The 22308-nt window shown below is 35.4% G+C and overlaps 1 protein-coding gene across 1 annotated transcript in view; it reads right to left on the bottom strand.

Moving 5' to 3' along the window:
* Positions 1 to 22308, bottom strand: part of LOC121370197 (phosphatidylinositol phosphatase PTPRQ-like) — a 135695-nt gene that overhangs the window by 103616 nt on the left and 9771 nt on the right. The window contains exons 2-3 of the mRNA XM_041495312.1: positions 21420 to 21558; positions 4952 to 5068 (exon numbers count right to left, since the gene is read on the bottom strand). Of these exons, the coding sequence (XP_041351246.1) occupies positions 4952 to 5068; positions 21420 to 21558 (256 nt within the window). The remainder of the gene's footprint in view (positions 1 to 4951; positions 5069 to 21419; positions 21559 to 22308) is intronic.

Below are 22308 nucleotides of genomic sequence, written 5' to 3' on the forward strand. Positions count from 1 at the left end.
TTGTGGTGAATTTGATCATGACATCAAGACATGCCAGGCTGACATGGCTTGTACAAATTGCAAGGGTAAGCACTTTGCATACTCTCGCGAATGTCCAAAATGGAAAGTAGAAAAACTGGTGCAGCAGATTAAAGTTGAAAAGCATTTGTCTTTTACCGAGGCCAGGAAGTTAGTCGAGATTGCAACACCTGTTGTAGCTGTGAAGTCCTATGCTGCAGCGATTAAAGTTTCGACAGCAACTGTCTCGGTTCAGACAGATTTGACCTGGCCAAATGATACTAATCATTTCAAAAAGATTTCAGATATACAAAAGGCTCAAAAACAAGCAGCAAAGGTTGTACTAGTGAGCAAAGCATCTCAGGTGTCTCCGGATTCTATAAATCCGCCAAAAGTGTCTGCTCCTGTGCAGTCTGGCTCCAGTAAACCTGTGACAGGCAAGGACAACAAAGTGCATCAGAAGGATCGCTCTTCAGGACGATTAAAAAAATCTGAACAACGGTCAATCCCTATTAGCAATCAATATGAAGCGTTAGATTGTGTAGATGATGAGATAGAAATTTCATCACTTGATTATTCACAATCAAGTGACCAGCTCCCAAACCTAAGATAATACCCATACTTCCACCCAATGGCAAATACATTTCTACAGTGGAACTGCCGTGGGCTTTGGCCCAATTTTGATGAATTAAGTCTTTTAATTCAAAAACATAATCCTCTTGCAGTGTGTCTTCATGAAACTTTCTTGAAGGACACTGACCATTACTATGAGAGGATTTAACCTCTATCATAAGTTTCAAGAAACTGAAAATAGAGCATCTGGGGTGTTTCCATTCTTGTTAATGAAAACATTCCTCAGAGTATAGTACCATTAAATACTACTTTACATGCTGTGGCTGTAAAAGTCACGGCTCATAAAACTATTACTCTATGTTCAGTTTATTTACCTCCTCATAATCATTTTAATTTTAATCTAAAAAATCTTCAAGAGCTTCTTGATCAGCTCCCTACTCCCTTTATTCTTAAGGGAGATTTTAATGTTCACCACACTTTGTGGGGAGGTAAACAATTAGAAGACATAATTCTCAAAAATGACTTACTTTTATTTAATTCGACAGAGTAAGAAATAATATTGGAGAACTTTTCTCTCCAAGTTGAATTCACAAACATCAGTGAAATCTGTCTGGAATAGGATCCGTAAAATCAAAGGTGAAGAATCCAGTAATACAGTTCATCATTTGTCTGTCAATCACATGGATGTCACGTCTCATCGTGACATTGCAAATGCATTGGCAGACAACTTTTCTCATAACTCATCTTCTGCTTTCAGTACAGGTAGTACTAAACCAAATAATTTCCGGCTGGGTCAAAGTTCGAGGTGCACCCAACTTTTGATAGAGAAGTGAACACCACAAGTCCTGTGATTGGTTATAAATGTGAGTGTGTTGGTTGTAAAAAATAATAGTTTCATCTGGGTAAACAAGTATGCAATTTTATTTCATCTAGTACCAGTGTGTCAAGTAGCCTTGTGCTTGAAACATGTATGGGGTACCTGTAAAAAAAAGTACTTGAATTTTGTGCGGAACTAGGGTAGTCATAGACGCTACCCGTTATCTCAGAAACGAGCTTGACCCCCAATTTTTTCTGATTCATTTTAAGTGTGAGGGGTGGTAGTATTTATATCCGTGGCGTTTATGTCGATTGATACGCTGCAGGTAGGAGTTTTAGCCACATATGTTACTATTGTCGTCTATGGGATTTGATTTGGTAGTATACACCCTATAGATGCCTTTACCTCTGTCAGGACTAAAGCTGAAAAGCAGTCCATTGATTTTTCATCTGAACATGCTGAAGTGTACAAAAGGCATTGCTCTATGGAGGAATTACAGGATTCTCTTCGTACAACCCATGGTACTTCAGTAGGACCAGATGACATTCATTATCGGTTATTGAAACATTTACCTGAATCATCTTTGATGGTTCTTTTGAATATTTTTAATAACATCTGGATTTCTGGAGACATTCCTTCTGATTGGATGAAAGCAATTATCATTCCTATTTCCAAGCCTGGTAAGGATCTAACTAATCCTACTAGCTATCGCCCTATCGCTTTGACAAGTTGTGTTTGTAAAACCATGGAATGAATGATAAATCGTAGACTTGTCTGGTATCTTGAATCTCACAAATTGCTTACTAACGTGCAATGTGGGTTCAGATCTAGACATAGCATGGTTGATCATCTTGTCAAATTTGAAACGTTTTGTAGGGAAGCTTTCATCCATAATCAGCACTTGGTTTCAGTGTTTTTTTATTTGCAGAAAGCTTACGATTCCACGTGGAAGTATGGGATTTTAAATGACCTCCATGGCATGGGCCTTAGCGGTCGACTTCCAGTTTTTATATCTCAATTTTTAAGAGATAGATCTTTTAAAGTCCGGGTGAGGTCGACTTTGTCTGATGTTCACCCACAAGAGATGGGTGTGCCTCAAGGTAGCATCCTGTTGGTAACTTTGTTCTCTGTGAAAATTAACAGCATCTCCCAGTGTTTAACACCTGGTGTGGATTGCTCGTTATATATCGATGATTTTCAGATTTCCTATAGATCGTCCAATATGAGTATCATTGAACGTAAGTTGCAGCTTTGTTTCAATAAACTTCATCAATGGGCAACTAACAATGGCTTTAGATTCTCAAAGTCAAAAACGGTTTGTATGCATATCTGCCAGAAAAGAGGTCTCCACTTAGATCCACAGTTGTTTGTGGACAAAAATCCAGTTCCAGTTGTGGAGGAGACCAAATTTATGGGGGTTATATTTGACAGGAAGTTATCTTTTGTGCCCCAACTTGGCAACGTGATTGGGACTGTGCGGTTGCGAACAAGCTTCATGTTATCAAGCCAGTCTTGGGAGAGTGGCAGTCCTCCTATTAACAGTGCAGGAAGGATGAGGTAGTCTTGTGTCGTGCCCGCATCGGTCATACTTATTTCACCCATTCATTTATCTTGAAGAAAGATCCTCCATTTCAGTGTGACCACTGTCAGTGTCTTCTGACTGAGTGACACATTTTGGTGGAGTGTAAGCATTTAACAGCAATTCAAAAAGACATATTTGGACAATTCTTTTACGTGATACGGACTTTTATTCAACATTTTAATTTTATATATCTGTGATATTTGTATTTTTTGCACAGTTCTTTACACTGTGTTTTTATTTGACTCTTGAATTTTTATATTCATGTTGATCAACAAATTTGTTTTGCTTTTACCATAGTGTGACACCCAATAGCCAATGTATTTTTCGTGCTGGGGTGTCGTTAAATATTCATTCATTCATTCATTCCATAGTCATCAGAGAAAACCTGCAACATGTTTCCATTAATAGCGAGAGATCTTTTATAAGCATTTGTTTCACAGACAGGAATACACATAACACGGCCTTTGGTCAGTTGTGGTGCACTCGTTTGAACAATAAAAACCCAATCACTTGAACACATCAAATAAATAAAATAAAAAATATTTATTATCAAACACTGTTTCATGTCTAGGATGTTTCGGTAATCAATTAATCGAATTTGATTACTGAATAGAAAACTGCATGGTATGCATCTAGACTTGGCTAACTGATTCGAAGTACAGGCACTCTACAGGTGGTATATAAAAGCAACAAAACAATATTCATGGTTGTGTATAGCATCGACCATCTTCAAATAACACTTAAGTAAATGACATTTTGTTCTCCTCCTCAATCTGTAGATCCAACAACCTTTAAAATATTAAGAACCTTAAATCGCTATTTTCTTAAATAGCTTAGACACGACATAAAAGATTGCCTGTTATCAAATATGACTCGCAGATACAAAGACTCCTCCACCACTCAAATCAGATGTTTATTCACAAACAGCTGACATCTAAATGGAGACATGCTTTTTTCACATTTATACAAACATTTGTTAAAAATGTGTTTTGTTTACAGACACCACTAGAGCACATTGATTTATTAATCATAGGCCATTGGATGTCTAAGATTGCATAATTTGGACATATAATCTTAGAAAGGAAACCCGCTGCACGTTTCCATTAGTAGCAAGGGACCTATTATATGCATAATCGCACAGACGACACCACTAGAGCACATTGATTTATTAGTCATAGGCTATTGGATGTCTAAGATTGCTTAATGTTGACATATAATCTTAGAGAGGAAACCGCTACATGTTTCCATTTGTAGCAATGACCTTTTATATGCATAATCCCACAGACAGGATAGTACGTACCACGGTCTTTGATATACCAGTTGTGGTGCACTGGCTGGATCGAGAAATAGCCCAATGGGCCCACCGACAGGGATCGATCCCAAACATACAAGTCTTCTAACCAACAAATTATGTGAACTGACCTGTCATTCCCTAAGATTTCTAAATTGTGTCCTCTGGGAAATCATCAACATATAACGAGCAATCAGATCCAGGTTTTAATAACTGGGTGACACTGGTAGTTTTCACAACAGATAAGAGTAACTGACAGGACACTGCCTAGAGGTACAACTTTCTCACATTGGTGAATATCAAAGAAAGTTCACAACACCCGATCTTTAGAAAAATCAGTCTTTCAAAAGCCAAGACATAGGCCAATGCCATTGTTATTTTTTAAAACTGCATACTTCAATATGATATCACGAGCTTCATCAAAATGAAAGAAAACAGATATTAAATGTTGAGTATGCATGAAAGCTTGTCTATAAAATGTTTAAAACCTAACAACATGATTAAGTCTACTATACTTTGGCAATAAAGAAAGCAGATAGAGACAAAACATAAATAGTAGGTGAGAGATAACAAGCGAAAAGTCAATCAAAAGAACCAATCATACAAACAGAAACAATAATTGATCAAATTTAAAAACGGAGAACTAGAGACGACATAAAGTAATCTAAAAATTGAAACCAGTGTAACTTACTCATTTTACATGTACCGTCTTGGTAGTAGTTTGATTTACACTGACATGTTCCAGAGCATTCAGCATTGGGATCACTGCATGCAGTAGTTGAGGTGCATGCTTGTCCCAAAGCTACTTCTGCAAGGAGAAGCCAAAGGGCCATTAGATGACTGATGTAAATTGCAGAAAAGGCGAAATTTCTTTGTCTTCCAATATTTATGTGTGTCCCTCTCAAAGACAAAGAAAACGAAATTAAATGATGAACACATGCATACGGAGAACGACACAGATGTGTACAGATATACTATTTCGTCTAGTACCACTGTGTCAAGTAGCCTTGTGCTTGAAAAATGTATGGGGTACCTGTAAAAAAAGTACTCGAATTTTGTGCGGAATTAGGGTAGTCCTAGGCGCTACACGTTATCTCAGAAATTAGCAGCTTGACACCGATTTTTTTCTGATTCATTTTAAGGGTGAGGGGTGGTAGTATTTATATCCGTGGATAGCCAGGGGCTTGTCCCGGGACAGAAAAAAAATTAGTGGACAATTTTGAAATTTACATCCAAAAATTAAATAGTGGGCCTTTAAAATTTTGATGCGCATCTCTAATATAATTAATAAAGAAAATGCTACTCATTAAATCTGGTCGCTAGATTAGATCGAGTGGTCCAAAAGAAATTAGATAAGATCGGTGGCCTGACTCGGGATGGAGGGGGGGTCGGGGGGGGGGGGGGGTAGAGTTGAAAATGGGCAGAATTTTGAAAATAGCAATTAGTAAAAACGTTAATAGAATTTAAAAAAGAAAAGAAAAAAGTTACAAGCCAGAAATGAAAAGAATTGACTGCTCGGTCGAATATTTATATAATTTGGAGCATTTTAGAAGGACAGTCCAAAAATAAATAAGAGAAAGAAGAGGGGATCGGACTATTTAATAATATTAAAAAAAGAAAGAAAGTAATTTCGACATAAACTTCTGAACGAAGATCTAAAAGTTTAAAGTCTGATCTATATGTCCACGTGAGACGCCTCGTTAAGGCCGTTAGGGTGCACAGCTTGTAGGGACGAGATGGGTTGCATCCCGTCAAGAAAACCCCTAGACTGACAGTCAATAGACGTTGAAGGTGTAGTGCTGTGCTGAAATACAGATCTTGAGAAGCCGGATCCGTCTGAACGAGAGAGAGAATCAGACTAGGGTATAGTCCAGTCGTCATGGGTTGGTGTAGTGGTGCGGACGGGCGCGACTCCAGAGGATACGAGATGATATCACAATAAAACAAAATCTAGAAAAGAGTAGTAGGGGCCGACCCCGCTTCCTATTTCTTCTTAGAGCGGGGTGGTCAATCTTCCAGTGCTGATAGGACAGGCTCGGACATGTAGAGACTAAACGCGAACAACCGTGACGTTCTGCAGAATGGCCGTAATACGAGTCACGAAAAAAACAAGTCATCATAGTCAGACGGAGAAATAACGTGCAGGCAATGAATCTCGCTAAAAAAGAATCCAACCTGGTGGTGCAGACTGTCAAAATGAGAAGCGTTCCAGCGTTCAATCAGTTCCAATGGCCGCATATGTAGAAAACTTCACTTCGCTGACAAAAACAACAAAAGTGAAGGATCCGCAAGTCGAGCTGCGAAAGCACGTGCAGTGTGCACAAACACGTCTTACCGCGACGAGCTCCAGACTGGGAATGTGAACTGAAGCGATATCTCGTAAAAATAGCCCTGTCTACAAATTGGGGGGCATTGACAATGGGAGGTGTCACGGGGATCCTATAATACCCGTAACTGAATAAAACACGATTATCCAAATATCTCTCCTAACTGTATATCTATTAGATCTCTCTGTATCGGGCAGTCTAATACCCGAGGGGCTCGGCTCTAGGTATAATCAGAGATAAGATCTTATATAAATATATATATATATATATATAACACGTTTAGTTCACTAGAAAACACAACAAAACACAATACACTTTGGAATCTGTATTAACACTACGCTGACAAATGTACTTGCCGCAGTAGTTAATTAACAACAACAATATAATAACAACCCAGAGCTAATCACTTAATTAGTTAATCACTAGGTGTCTAGTTTACACAATATTCTAATCACTTTACCGTGATACAACACACACACGTGTGATAATTGAGAAACGCTGCCAGGGGAACTTAATTAATAAAGGAATTACAACTCTATTCCTAACTGGTTAATTTTTAATTAACCCTTAACTACTCATTCAGTAACCTTTCCAATCTTTCTCCCCGATATATCTAAAATCCTATCTATTTATTCAAAAATCTCAGAGACAGCGAATATCGCCTGGGGGCACAACGCGGTACCTCACCTATCATGTGATAGTTCCACAACTCCCAGGGACGATATTTTCTTCTTAGATGGCCAGACTTACTGTCGCCAGTTCGCTAGAAATACCCCGGTCGTAAACCGCACTACCTGAGTTATTACGTAACTACTGGCCACATGGCCTCCACATCTGGTCTAAGTGCATATTGGGACGCAGCTCTATTACCGCGCGCGGGGGTATTACGTAACCAAGCTGCACATGGCCCTCTAAAACAATTAACATCGCCACAGGCGGCCACACAATAAGAACGTGAATTAGCTCCATTATTAATTATTGTATCAATAGGAACCCAAAACTTCTGTAAACGTCCAACAAATACTTATTGGAGACGTTTACATATTATTGCTTATCACGAATTTTTTTTGTTGTTCTTGTTAACGCCATCGGTTCTGATTCGTATACAATAAATATCGGATATGGGCTCTAATGATAATGTGTGTGTGCGCGCGCGCGCGTGTATGTATGCAGATATTTATCGTATTGAACGTGATTTAAATATTTATAAAGCATCGTACGGATAACTACATTCTGGATTTCTGTCGGGATTTCGTTTTAGCCAATTATTTAAAATTTTGATCAGTATTTTGAAGAAAAATTAAATGATACGTATGTAATTTGAGCTACTATAAAATATTTAAATCAGGCCCGTAGGAACGATATTGGGGGCGAGGGGCACAATCTGTAGTGGAGGGACACAGTCGTGTGTGTGTGTGTGTTTTAAACCATATTTATATAAAGTAGTTAAAAGTGGGGGTGCAGTCCCCCGCCTCGGACTCTCGGTTGCTTCCGACCCGAGAATGGCCAGAATTGTAACTGTATTGCATATACAGATATTTATATTTGAAGCACGAATATGTAGTCTGAGAAACGTATAAGAGATTAAACTAGCCGACAATTTCATAATATGGCTACAAACTCAAGATGGTTTATTATACACAGTAAAAAGGTACTTCGTTTGAATGTTAGAAGCAAACATATGAAGTATAATGCCTCGGACAAGCCTGAATTTAAACCGAAATAATTAAAATGGTGAAAGAAAATGAAGAGTTAGGCCAATAAAATAAATAAATAAATAAATATTTTTCAGATCACATACTTTCAGAATTTCATAACTAAATTAATCCAGGTATCGGCGCTACGTTTATTGACATTTAAGCAAACGTACTACGGTGACACTCCAGAACTGACGTATGCACCAACAGTCGTCAAACAAAAATACGTCAATAGCAACTTTACATTAAAAGTTGTCCAGCGTTCAGAAAAAAAGCAAGAAAAAAAGCGTTATGCACTAGTTTATTTTGATATATCGATCGATGGTTAACTGATATATACAGTTTACGAAAACACGTTGTATTAAGTTTGAGATTATATGATAACGAGATTATTACCCTTGTGTGTTTCTATATATATTAGAGAGAGAGAGAGAGAGAGAGAGAGAGAGAGAGAGAGAGAGAGAGAGAGAGAGAGAGAGAGAGAGAGAGAGAGAGAGAGAGAGAGAGAGAGAGAGAGAGAGAGAGAGAGATTAGAGAGAGATTAGGAATAAACATAATGTATTATGCTCGGCAGACTTGAAGTTGTACCTCATATACATGATAGTGAAACGTAAATGCAAGAAAAACATAAAAAGTGAAAATCAAATAAAACAAAATAAAATAAAATAAAATAAAATAAATAAATAAATTTAAAACTTCGTAAATACCAAATATTTCAAATAGAGTTGTATGTGTCCGATATAAATTATAGTGAAGAGTAAATAAAAGACAGAAAGAAAGAAAATAAATCAATAAATCAATCAATCAATCAATAAATAAAAATAAGATAAATAAAGAATTTTTTTTAAACTGAGTAAATACCACATATTTCAAATGAAGTTGTATATGTCCGATAGAGATGCAATCTGATTAAAATTAGCTCCACTGGTCTCGCCAGTAGATCTAACAGCATTGCATGGACTCCCATGTCCAGGTGACATTTGATCTATAAATAACAATTTAAATATCGACCAATTACACTTCGCCTTTTATAACGTTATTCGGGAGCAAACAAATTCTAAAAATATCGGTCAAGACTATTTATGCAATAGGCGAACCTATTGGTCTATTTCAACATTGAAAAAAAAACAAGGGGGGAAGTGCAGTAATAAACTCTGTATTGTATACTAGTATAAACAGATTTTATGGGTATACCATAACATTTTTATATTGAAATTAGTTTCCGGCATACTTCGTAATTCACCCGAATTATTTCGTATACCCTCGGCATAACCCCGAATGTTTTCAAATTCTTTTCAAATCACTGGCATGATTTTGCAAGTAAGGTTTTGATTGGTCGAATGAAAGGTCAACTGGACATGTAATAGTGGAGCTAATTTTAATTAGATTGATATAGATGATAGTGAAAAGTAAATAAAATAAATAAATTGTAGATAAGACATTTAACATTGATTAGTAGTTATATGACTATCTTTTTTAATGAAACGATAAGGTGAAAATATAGCTGTGATAAAGGTCTATGTGAGGTAGGGATTTTGTTGGGGTTTTTTTAGGCGGAAGAGGAGGCATATTTTTCTTAAATTTTAAATTCTGATATATGTGGAGAATTAAACATCACTAGGAATTCGCGTGAATATAACTATAATTCTAATTGTTAAAAGTAGCAAATACATTCCAATTAAGTTAATTTTATTGTATAAATATTTTAATTTTGCTTTGTCAAAACCCTTGACAGGCGGCTCCAGAGACTTCGTCTAAGTTAATGTTTCCCTACGTTTGGTCTTAAAACATTCCAATGTAAACTTTAGTACAACGTTTTTCGCTGCTATTATACCATCTGCTACGAAATATGTACGTTAGTCGCCAGAGATTCACAGCTCCTACGAAGCTATTCACGACGCCTATGACTACTGTCGATCATGCCCCCCAATTTGTTTTCAGCCTGGATTCTGTCTAATTAGGAAAGGTACGTCACTCTTCGCGCGCATGCGCAATAGGAATGCGAAAGAGGTCTATTAGGGTTTATCAGGTATTAGCCTCTTCGACAAAAATGGATGTGGTTAGGCCAAATCAGTTTATTGAATATTGTTCAGTATTACATTCTGAATATTCCAATGCATATTTCATAGCATTGTTTTTATATATTTAAAAAATACGAATGGAAATGGGGGTTTTAAATTTTCTTTTTTGTTTATATAATGGTTGTAAAATATAGTTTGAATATAAAAAAGGAAAGAAAAAATGTTCAGTGTAGCCCGTAGTGTTACAGCAAATAAAATCTCCATATATGGGGCATGGATAATCTTATTCCTAGTACTTCGAAATCAGGGCTACCAGGCTTAAGCAAAACTCACTGAGATAAGGGGCAGGGATAGCAAATTTAAGTCTTTAGTCACATGTTTTCTTTCTATGAAATGAAACTTGGCAAGAAGTTATAAAAGTAATTACCCTTTACTGACGCAGTTATAATAAAGATGGCGTCCATTTTGGCGGGGAAAATGAAATATTGTTTGCTCGTTAGCGTAAGTCATTCTAACTCATCACAATTATTTGAAACTGCTTTAAATAAAGTATGATTTATCTCTATTACAGATTCTATCAATTTAGTATGACTTTGTAACGCAATTAGATCTGTAGTCGCATGCGTTCAAATCCTTATTGTGACGATATGCTCTCAGATTGTTTTCAACCTTTTATGCACCAATTATAAAGGGTTAACACATTTTAATTTTTCGTGACTTCCGGTCTTCCTATCATGATATCATGAAATTTGTGAGAGAAAAAAAAAAGACAACAATTATTATCCTTTACTAAAGCATATCAGGCAGTTGATGTGATATGATGTACGCATGAATTCCAAGATGGCGTCCACTTTCGCATGCTTGTAATCAACCGTTATTTATCTCTATTACATATCTTAACAATTTTGTCTGAATTTTTAGGGCAATTAGATATGTACTAACATTGGTTCGAATCCTGATAGCATTTAACAATAACTGTTTTCAACCTTTTCATACATCAGTTTTTCTGTGACAATGAAACTTGGCAAGAACCTAAATAATGAATATTCTTTACTGATGTCTGTGGTTGAAATTAATATGCTAAAGCCATCTTGATAAATCCAAATTGGCGTCCATGTTGGCTGGCGAAAAATGAAACAATAATCAGCTGACACATTCTAACTCATTTAAAACAGTTTGTAATGGAATTTTATTTAACTGTAATAAAGATCCCAACAGTTTGTTCTGAATATCTGTGATAAATTATATCTATAGTGACATAGCTTCGCATCTGTGTTTTTACATTGATCCTTTTTCATCTGTTTATGCACGTTCGAGATCAGCACAATCATTTTGACAATCACTCGTTGGCAAACTCCACAATTTTCTAACGCTTGAGTCCATGGATGACATAGATGCACGTACAGGCTCATACCAGATGTTACACCTACATCTAAAATGTAATGTTGTTGTTCACTATTATTAGTACAAATCTAGAACAACTATTCTTCTGCGAACAAGATATTTGGATGTCCAGTTTCCAAATGGTTTACAGACATTCTAGGGGCTGTGGAAATGCGTGGTTGGTACCATCGAAGACATTCGTTATGATTCCAAGATTACTAGTACTTGTAAAAGCGAACTGTCGTCAGAGTCCATACATCATTATTTTCATACTCGAACAGCCAAAACAAATAAAGATATACCAGGGTGTCATGGGTATCAGAGATGCATACATGTAGCATCTTAGCTATTACTGCCATTAGGTTACTCAAGTGCTGTTTTGTTTGAAAAAAAAACTACCCAACATTTGTCCTATCTTTTAAGTCAATCATTAATGATATCTTTTGAGAAGTGAATTGTGAAGGTCCCAGCTACTTTTCACCTTCTTCCAATAACCTTATAGACAGATATGTTAACCGGTTAATCATGGCAGTGATGCAGAATAATGCCAATGGCATGCTGGTCATTGGCATAATCTAGTGTGGAATAAAGGCAATCAATATATCAGAAACTGTTTGTGCTTGGTTTAATACTCGTACTTGACTATCTACCTTCGGGTGATTATTGAGCATATCAATAAAGCCTACATTATTAGTTATGCTATTAATGAACATTTACCATATCCAATCATTGTCATGTATGGACAATGAAAAGGCTGACTATTATTAAGGTGGAATTTGATTTTATTTGCATTACCAATGTTCATGGTTGAGAGTTAAAAACACATACCATTCATCAAATGTAATCATACACAGAGTAAATTGATGTTTTAAATATGTATTAATCTAAAATGCATTTTGTGTAAGGGTTGCTTTTCCACCTATGTAGTAGAAAGAAGACAACATCACTAACAACGCACATTTACTCACGAAAGGACTTGCACCTATAATATTCCTATGCAATGCATCGGCTAAACCAAACTTTACCAACGTTTTCATGAAAATTTCTTCGAACAGAGATAGACTAAGCACATCTATTTCCGATTGAAAATATTCCTCTGCAAGCTCTGATCAATTCTAATCTCAGATGGCCTAACATTAACTGAATGGAATAGTCAGACCATTCTCAGTGTTATGTTTCATCCTGCTACAATTCTGGGTTTATGTTCAGATTACATAATGCTTTAGCTATTACTTACAACAGATGCCAGTCCATTTGGACATTAAATTTGCATTGCAGACGACGGTTGGCTACTTTACTACAGAAGATGGAAACGCAACACTTAACGGGAAGTCTGAACAAGTACTCAACAAACCTTAAACATTAATTTGACCAGTGTACTGCCCTAGTTGATAGAAATCCTGAGTTTTACACTAAGGATCACATGTTTAAAAGAGGTGTTTTTAGTAATTGATAATGTATTCCATTGGTAGATGGGAGACACACACAATGCAAGATAAATAAAAGAGTAATTATTACAGTAACTGCCCTGTAATATGGATATATTAAATGAAAGAAGAACAAAGTCAAGTAGAGTATAACTCAAGAAATGTATTCTTTTAAACAATAATATTAACAGCAGTACAATAATCAAAGTAGATTAACTACACAAAAACATCAATTTAGTATTTAGAAATGAATTATGATCTTACTAATAACTTTCTAATTACTCATATAGCTGATTTAGTTATACTTATTAACACAAGTTTAAGTTGTATGTTACCTCGTTACTCAGTACGTCAAATTTCACTACGTCAATGAAGGTCACAATAAAAATAACGATCCCTCGAATACGGCAAAGAGGGTTACGTTATAAATAGCGAACCCCATATATGGCAAATAATGTCAAGTTAAAAATAGCACTAGGTCGTAAATGCCGGAAATTGGTAACTAATAAATAGAATAAACTAATTTAAGGAAACCACTATTTTCATAATAACTAATATATTTAAATAATTTAAAATTTACAGAAAGGGGGGTCAGACAAGGCGACCCACTGTCACCATATCTATTCATAATAGCAGTTGAAGTTTTAAGTGCAGCGTTAAAATGCGACCCCAATATTAATGGAATTATAATTAATAATACAGAATATCTTATCACGTAATATGCTGATGATACATCCCTTATGTTGGACGACACGACACGATTGACGAGACGGGGTTGTGGTATGGAATACAACACAAATATAAAAATTATATGGAATCATGATGGGAAATTTAAACCTCTCGGTATTAAATACAATGGCTCAAGTTCAACAAACCCTACCACAACCCCACAAGACATTCTATCTCAGCCTCTACGGTATAATCCATGTATTAAAGTAAACAATAAGTCAGTTTTTTTTATAATTCTTGGTGTACACAAAGCATCTATTTTGTTAATGATCTGATAAATAATCAAGGTAATTTTTATGCTTATGAGGATTTTTATAGGTTTTATCAACTGAATGTAAATTATTTACAGTATTATAGACTTTTGGATGCAATACCAAATGAATGGAAACACACACTAAGATTTAACCATTTTAATAAATTAGATAAAATACACAATTCGAATGTAAATCTTCTAAAAAAAATACGAGAAAGTAACAACGCCATTTTACAAGATTTTTATTGATAAAATAAACGAAAAACCAATTAAATCACAACAAAAATTAAATAAAGGGATCGATTGGGAAAATGTTTATAAAAATGCCTTTTCAAATAACTGACGATGCGAAATTACAATCTTTTCAGTTCAGAATTAATCACCGAATATACTATACTAACAGTAAGCTGATGCAATGCAAATTTTTTGAAACTGAATTATGTACTTTTTGTGGTGATACTAAAGAAACTCTAGTTCATTTATTTGTTGAATGTCAGTATGTTAAAATTATTTGGTATTGCTTCCTAGATGACCTGAATGTAAAATGCGGCACTGTCATACCTAAGGCCGCTGAGGTACTTCTTTTTGGTATTTTTATTAATAGTCCAAATATTGATATTATCAATCTTTGTTTGCTTTTAATAAAATACTATATACATATTTGTAGAATGAAAAAATTTCAGCCAAATTATATTTCATGTTTAGCTAACATACGTCGTTATAAGCAGATTGAATTGTATTCTCTTTATCTTTACCCCCCGGAAAAAGCTAGTAAAATAAGAAAAAAGTGGCAATATCTTAGTAGAGTACTTCATATGTAATACATATCTTCTTGTATTAATAACTGTGTGTTTTAACAGAAAATGTAACATTTTATTATGTACTGTAATAATATGTGTTTTGAATCTCCGAATAAAAATTTGAATAAAATATATATATATATATATATATATATTTAAATACTATCCTAAATTATCTAAACAATTGTCCGTTTACAACTTAATTAATAATAGCAACAGGCTGAAAAACGTTATATATTTAAAGAGAGAGAGAGAGATTGACATACAGAGAGAGACACAGGTAATCCATGGGCCATAGGGGTCGATCGGTACCATCTGAGGGCATGGACAATTTATGTTAGCAAAGCAGGACTCACAGCTTTCTACCCGTTTTGTGAGTGCTCCGCAAGGCTCAATGGGTAGGCGTAAACCACTTGCACCGACCAGTGATCCATAACTGGTTCAACAAAGGCCATGGTCTGTGCTATCCTGCCTGTGGGAAGCGCAAATAAAAGATCCCTTGCTGCTAATCGGAAAGAGTAGCCCATGAAGTGGCGACAGCGGGTTTCCTCTCAAAATCTGTGTGGTCCATAACCATATGTCCGACGCCATATAACCGTAAATAAAATGTGTTGAGTGCGTCGTTAAATAAAACATTTCTTTCTTTCTTTCTCTCTACCCGTTTTGTAACCCTACCCACATTTCCATGACAGTTATATTTTTCAAAGAATTGCTATAGGGTGACTATATTAAAAGTATTGTAAAATATTGCATTTATAATGCATTTATGAATACAAAACTCAGATATGTTAACAATATTGAAATGTTTTGAGGATTATGGTCTCAGATAACACTTTTCTGTAACGTTACAAAATACAATTCACAGTTTTATTTTGTGAGTAGAAATTAAACATAACGTTTAGGCTCAGCAACTCAGCTATTCTATTTAAAGGTTCTAATTAAGCTCATTTGGGCATCTAGTTATTATTTACATCCCATAAATAAAAACGTTTTATGCACGATTTTATGTGTAAATACACATTTTATATCCCTACTCCTATTTTCTGAACAGCAATATTTCAATGAAAATGTTAACAGTAACTAAATAAAACACAAAAACAAGGGAAAGTTACTGGAATATATATTTTAGAAATAGAAGCAACCGTGTCATCCCTAGAGGGCTATGGTCTCACGTAACACTGTATATACATTATGTAATCTAATTTTCACTATTTCACTTCAGTAATTTCACTTGAAGTTTAGGTTGACACCCAAAAATGTTCTGTTTCAGGGATTTTGTTGTACACAAATCTACATGAGGCTGCTAAATACCTTTAAAGTGAATTAGACGTTATATGTTGGTACGATGCCATTAAAATGAGCTCTCATTAGACGAAAACTGATTAAAGGTATGTTAGTGATTTAATACCCATATTGGTAATATATTTATTGCTATCGTGATATAACCATGACTACAAAGGTATTATTGTTTAAAATTGTACATTTGTTCAAAGAGTCCATGGAAGATACTAACAAATCATAATATGGCCGCACTCAAATAGGCATACTGTTGACTCCACAACTTAAAAGATCAAAACAACAAGTTTTAAGTTTTTATTGTATTCAAGTTTACATATTTATAAATTGCATTAATACACCAGTATCCGATTCAGCTGTATACATTTCCTAACATGTAATAGCAATGCATTATTACATTCATGATTATGTTCAACTAATCTAGGCATTGAAAAGAACATTACAGGGTGTGTCATACTCCCTGCTAAAGACAAATGATAGAGGTTTGTGTCTCTTGAAATTAGAAGCTACCACACGTTAGCACTTTAATATTTTTCAACCACCATTTAGCCTAATACAGACAAATCTAGTTTGGGACAACACTGATAGACTTGAGGAGGCTCTCACTGGTGTAGCAAATGTTTGAAATTTTATGTTTCTGATGAATGTGTTGGACCATATCCACTGGTAGTGGTGGTACCAATGACAAAACAAAAACACAAATATTTAGCTGAAGTTGCTTGAAAACAAACAACCTTATTTGAAGGCTAGCATTGAAGCAAGGCAGACAAACACAAATAATAGGGAAATCCAAAGTCGGATCAAATTCAGTATGTGTACAATCTCAAATATACCTTCCTACCATCAATACATCATGTTCAGAGGCGACGATTATATTCGAAATTGTGAACCAGAGCATAACAGAATAAAACTACCATTATAAAACATTGCCGTACTGCCGAATCGAACAGTTTGCAAAGACACAACGACGGTTATGGAATCATTCTTAATGCTATAGGCATCATATGATAGTGATTTCAAGGTTTGTACATAAGCATAGGATTATTGCTGAAGAAGTAGTTAATTGTGTCCTTGACGTCAAGATGTACAGCCATGTACACGTATATTACGAAGCTCTAAAAGTCTTATGAGACTAGCCTGGTGTGTTTAATATTTGGGCAAAACGCCAAACAAAGAAAAACTCCAGCATGGTTAAACACTTGTGCCAACAGAAATATGACAGTCGAACATATTACCAAGTTTAAGCAGCCTTAAAATATCTCTTCAACGATTTACTAAAATGTCTCTTCCACAGAAATGAAGGGTTTTCAGCACTTTTTATACCTCAAAGCTACATAGATACATTGCTTAAATTTATGCGAGCATTTCATGTGGGAGATGCACTTTATCACTGTTTCAGTGCATCACTGAGCTGGCACAAGGTAAAATTTCTAGATATCCTTTAACAGTCACTGGAACATCTACCATGGGTCTTGTTGCACATGATTTTGACATTAGCAGATAGTCTAACATACATTTTAACTATTGTCAATGAGATTAACTTGCTCCAGGTAGTAACCAGTGACTGTGTTAAATTATTAGAGGTGGTAAAGCAATAGTGAAGACGATTGTAAACAGGGGCAAACGAGTATCATGGCATTATATATTGTAAAACCACTGAGAACCTTTCGGAGTCAGGTCGCCAATAAAACCAATTTAATTACTTTCCCTTCAAATAATGAAGGAAGGTGGTATACACAAACATACTCCAAGACAACCTTTTTTAATAACAAATATAAAAGGTACATTCCTGAGTTTGCTGCAATTTGTAAGATGTTATCGACTAATAGAGACTTTCTAACGAGTGTAATTACAAATCAAATATATTTCTACCTAAAATATTAGTGGCTGTATATTAAACGTGTTTCTGATTGTTCTACTATTTGTACTAGGTTAACTTTCATTTTATTTCCTAAAATATATTTTTTTCGTGCGTACGAAATTATTTGAAGACAAAATCCAGTTTGGGCTTCTTACAAATATTAAGACGACCAGAAACACATTGAATATACAGACACTGATATTCTAAACAAGAAAATATATTTAATATGTGAGTTTAATCGTAGAAATATTTTATTTTTCGGAAACATCTTACAATGCAGCAAACTCAGGAATGTCCATTTAAAATAATATCCAAGGCTGTATGCTATCCAGTGTTTTCAAGACGAAGTAGTTGCCTTCAGCTCAAATACTATGCATTCCATGAGAACCCTGGAGTCCCATTGTTCTCACAAATGTGGTCTTAAATCTGGTGCAAGTATCGTTGAATCTGTATTGACAATGAAAATGTGTGTAGAGCTACATATGCTGAGAAATACACTGCCAATGACGCAGGAATCGGGATCGAGTGTCCAACTTGAAACCTATCCTAATGAACGCGGGACATGCCGAAATATTACAAAATGTTAATTTCGCATATTGTTATCACACTTCTTCCCTTTCTTCTTGAAAGTGAGAAGTCACATTTTTTAGAAATAGATTAGAGCCTGCCAGTATATGTTTTTGTTCTGTGCAAAAAAGGGCAGAATGGAAAGACATCAAGTATAACTATGCGGGAATGTATGATAAAACATACACAAATGCAATCAACCTCGAAAGACACCAAATATAAACATACAGGGACTGACAGGTTGTGAATCAACTGTGATGAAAATGTAGCACAGACTTATGATATCTGCAAACTATGCATTAATCTTTATCGTGGTATTTCCCCTGCGCGTGCTGTAACCTCACCGTGGTGCAGGGGTGTAACATTCTCTTTGAGAATGGCCAATACAGCACAACTCCCCTTTTGGGGCACTTTTTGAGTAGAAGTCAGTATCTATCTGTGATATTTCTATTTTTGCTCAGTTCTTTACACTGTTTTTATTTAAATCTTGAATTTTTATATTGATGTTGATCATCACTTTATTTGTTTGCATTACCATAGTCTGACACCCAATAGCCGATGTATTTTTCGTGCTGGGGTGTCGTTAAACATTCATTCATTCATTATCGTGGTATTTGTTTAATCTATCAAGGGACATATGTTTTTCTAGCTGGTTTATTGTTTCGATTCAGTCTTGTACAGCGATGTAATTTTTATTTTTTATTTTTTTTTAAACCTTATTATCACCTGCAGGTAATAATAAAATTATATGTTATCAAAGTATGTTTTAAGTTCACAGGGATTTTTACTGGGTTTATATTAGAAAATAATACAAATGTGAATTAAAATATTTTTAAAACCCTATGAATGCTCACATTAATAACTTCATCAGCAAATAGCTTCACAAATATTTATACATGGACGGCTTAAATAATGTGTGGGAGTCCAACACACATTCAGGTACAAAAAAGATGTAAACCTAAACTTCAACTAGTATTACTGTTGCAGAATGGCGAAAATTGCATTACGTAACGTGATACCCTAATATTCAAATGATGACACTATTTCTTCTATTTATCAGATTTATATCCCATTAACTTCGTCTATCATTAGATTTGCCATACATATCTTAATACATATTTTATAATGTTAACAATTATTTTGAAATATTGCTTTTGAGGAAAGGGGGTAAGGTTATCAAAAGGGTCGCTATACAGAAACATTTAACAAAAACGTTTATATATAGGATACAAATATTAACTGGATGTAAAATTAAGCTTCTGCTGCAATAAGAGTCTTCAAAGTGAATACCCCTGCGCGTTCTATAACCTCACCGTGGTGCAGGGGTGTAACATTTTCTTTGAGAATGGCCAATACAGCACAAAATTGAAGTTTTGAGTAAAATTCAGTATCTATCTGTGATATTTGTGTTTTTGCACAGTTCTTTACACTGTTTTTGTTTAAATCTTGAATTTTTATATTGATGTTGATCATCACTTTATTTATTTCCATTACCATAGTTTGACACCCAATAGCCGATGTATTTTTCGTGCTGGGGTGTCGTTAAACATTCATTCAATCATTCATTCAAAGAGAATATTTGTGGCTGTGAACCTAAACTGTATGTGAAATGTCTGCTGAAAAATACAGAAAACATGTTATATCTTTGTTTAGTTTAATGACACCACTAGACCACATTGATTTATTAATCATCGGCTATTGGATGTCAAACATGGACATTTTGACACAGTCACAGAGCGGAAACCCGCTACATTGTTCAGTTAGTAGCAAGGGATAGTTTATATGCACGATTCCACTGACAGCATAGCATATATATCACGGCCATTGATATACCAGTCGCAGTGCACTGGTTGGAACGAGAAATAGCCCAATGGGCCCACCGACAGGGATCGATCATAGATCGACCACGCATCAGACGTGCGTTTTACAACTGGGCTACATCCCGTCCCTAAGTGTCATTTGAGACCCTAACACTTAACATGTTTCAATATTGTTAACATATAGGACTTGTCGGATATATTAACTCCATATCTGCCATGTTTTGTCACCATAACTGTTTTAATAAATATTTTACAATGTTATTTGTATGGTCACCCCATGAGCACTTCGATAGAACTATAGCTGCCGTGGAAAGGGGGTAGGGTAATAAAACTGGTGGTTACACACTAAAAGCTGTAAGTCCTGCAATGCTATCATACTCTTTCCATCGCTAAGGATGTAGGCCTTGACAAAAATCACTATGAGCATTCGTCCCCACCAGGTGGTACTAACTGGCCAAATAGTGGGTCCTGGCTCATGGACTAAGAAAGTGACAGAATAAAGAATAGTGTGTGGGGGGGGGGGGGGGGGGGGACTCCTCCATACAAAGAGCAAGTTGTACATACTAGGCGCGGATTCCGGAGGTTGTTGGGGATGTGCACCCATATCGAATCTCGAAATGCCCCCAAAAATGTATTGTGTAGCACACGAATACAATGCATTTAGTGGCTAGGGGTTTGGGTTTGGGTTTGTTTGTTTGTTGTTGTTTGTTTGTTTGTTGTTGTTGTTTTTGGTTTTTGTAGGGTTTTTTAGGGGACGGGCGAGTAAGCATGTTAGTGTGGTTTTATGTGCCCTGTTTAAACGTTGCATCCCTTCCCTGAAAAAAAACTGCTTCCCTTCCACCCCAGTAGCCGCCAGACTTGCTCAAACATTTTTTCCTAACCCGGGGATTATACGACCGTACTAAAATTAATGTATACAACTCCCAAACTTTTTTTGGACATTATTTTGTTGCTAACGATAAGTGTTAAATATCTCACTTTCCTGACAAGACGTGTTTGCTTGTTGATAGAATGATTCGCTGCATTGGCATATAGTGTTGTCACAGAAACTGTTCTGCACAGTCGATGTACAGTTTTCATTTGTGGAACAAGTATCCCCCAGATCACAGAGTGAAACCTGAAAATACACAAAGATCAACATCTTCAGAAATAAAAGTGTGGTATGTATGCTGGTTGTTTTGTTAATAGAGTTTAAGTTTGCTCAAAGCGAGTTTCCGCGTAACACGCCTAATACGTTTGGTAGTCGAGAAGGTTAAGTAAAAATTGTTCAAAATGTGAACAAAAGCATGATATTTTGTATACTGGTACAACTGTAATACTCTTTAGTATAAAAGCAGGACACACGATTCAACCATAATTGTGGCTGCCATCTTGGTTTTCAAACTTACCGCCATTAAAAAAGAATTTTCCTAATATCTTGGCTCCCAGGACACATAAATACTTCATTTAAGTTGCTAATCCCATGTTTTATCACCAAAGGAATTCAAAAGAACTGACTAAAATACCCAAACTTTACTTTTTGTATGGCAGTATTAAACATTACCTTTATCAGGAAAGAAAATATATGGAAAATCACATATTAGCTTCTTGGCCGTTCAAAAGATCTGACCTAGAAATGAGAACCATGTCTTTTTAATGCTAATTGTTCTGGCAGCAAAAACAAACTGAGTGGGTTGTTGAAGAATTCTTTATGTTAATTGATCTGTTCGGTCATCTGTCTGTCAGGCTTTAAGACTGCGTAGTAAACTTAGTAAACGTGAAAGCAATATTTTGTGCCAGAACATATAAATAAAATAATAATAAAAACTCAATTTAAATTTTAAAAATTAAACAGGTGTAAAATGATTAAAACATAAGTATTTTCACC

Source organism: Gigantopelta aegis, chromosome 4 (assembly GCF_016097555.1).
Source record: "Gigantopelta aegis isolate Gae_Host chromosome 4, Gae_host_genome, whole genome shotgun sequence".
In the NCBI taxonomy this organism is placed as follows: Eukaryota; Metazoa; Mollusca; class Gastropoda; order Neomphalida; family Peltospiridae; genus Gigantopelta; species Gigantopelta aegis.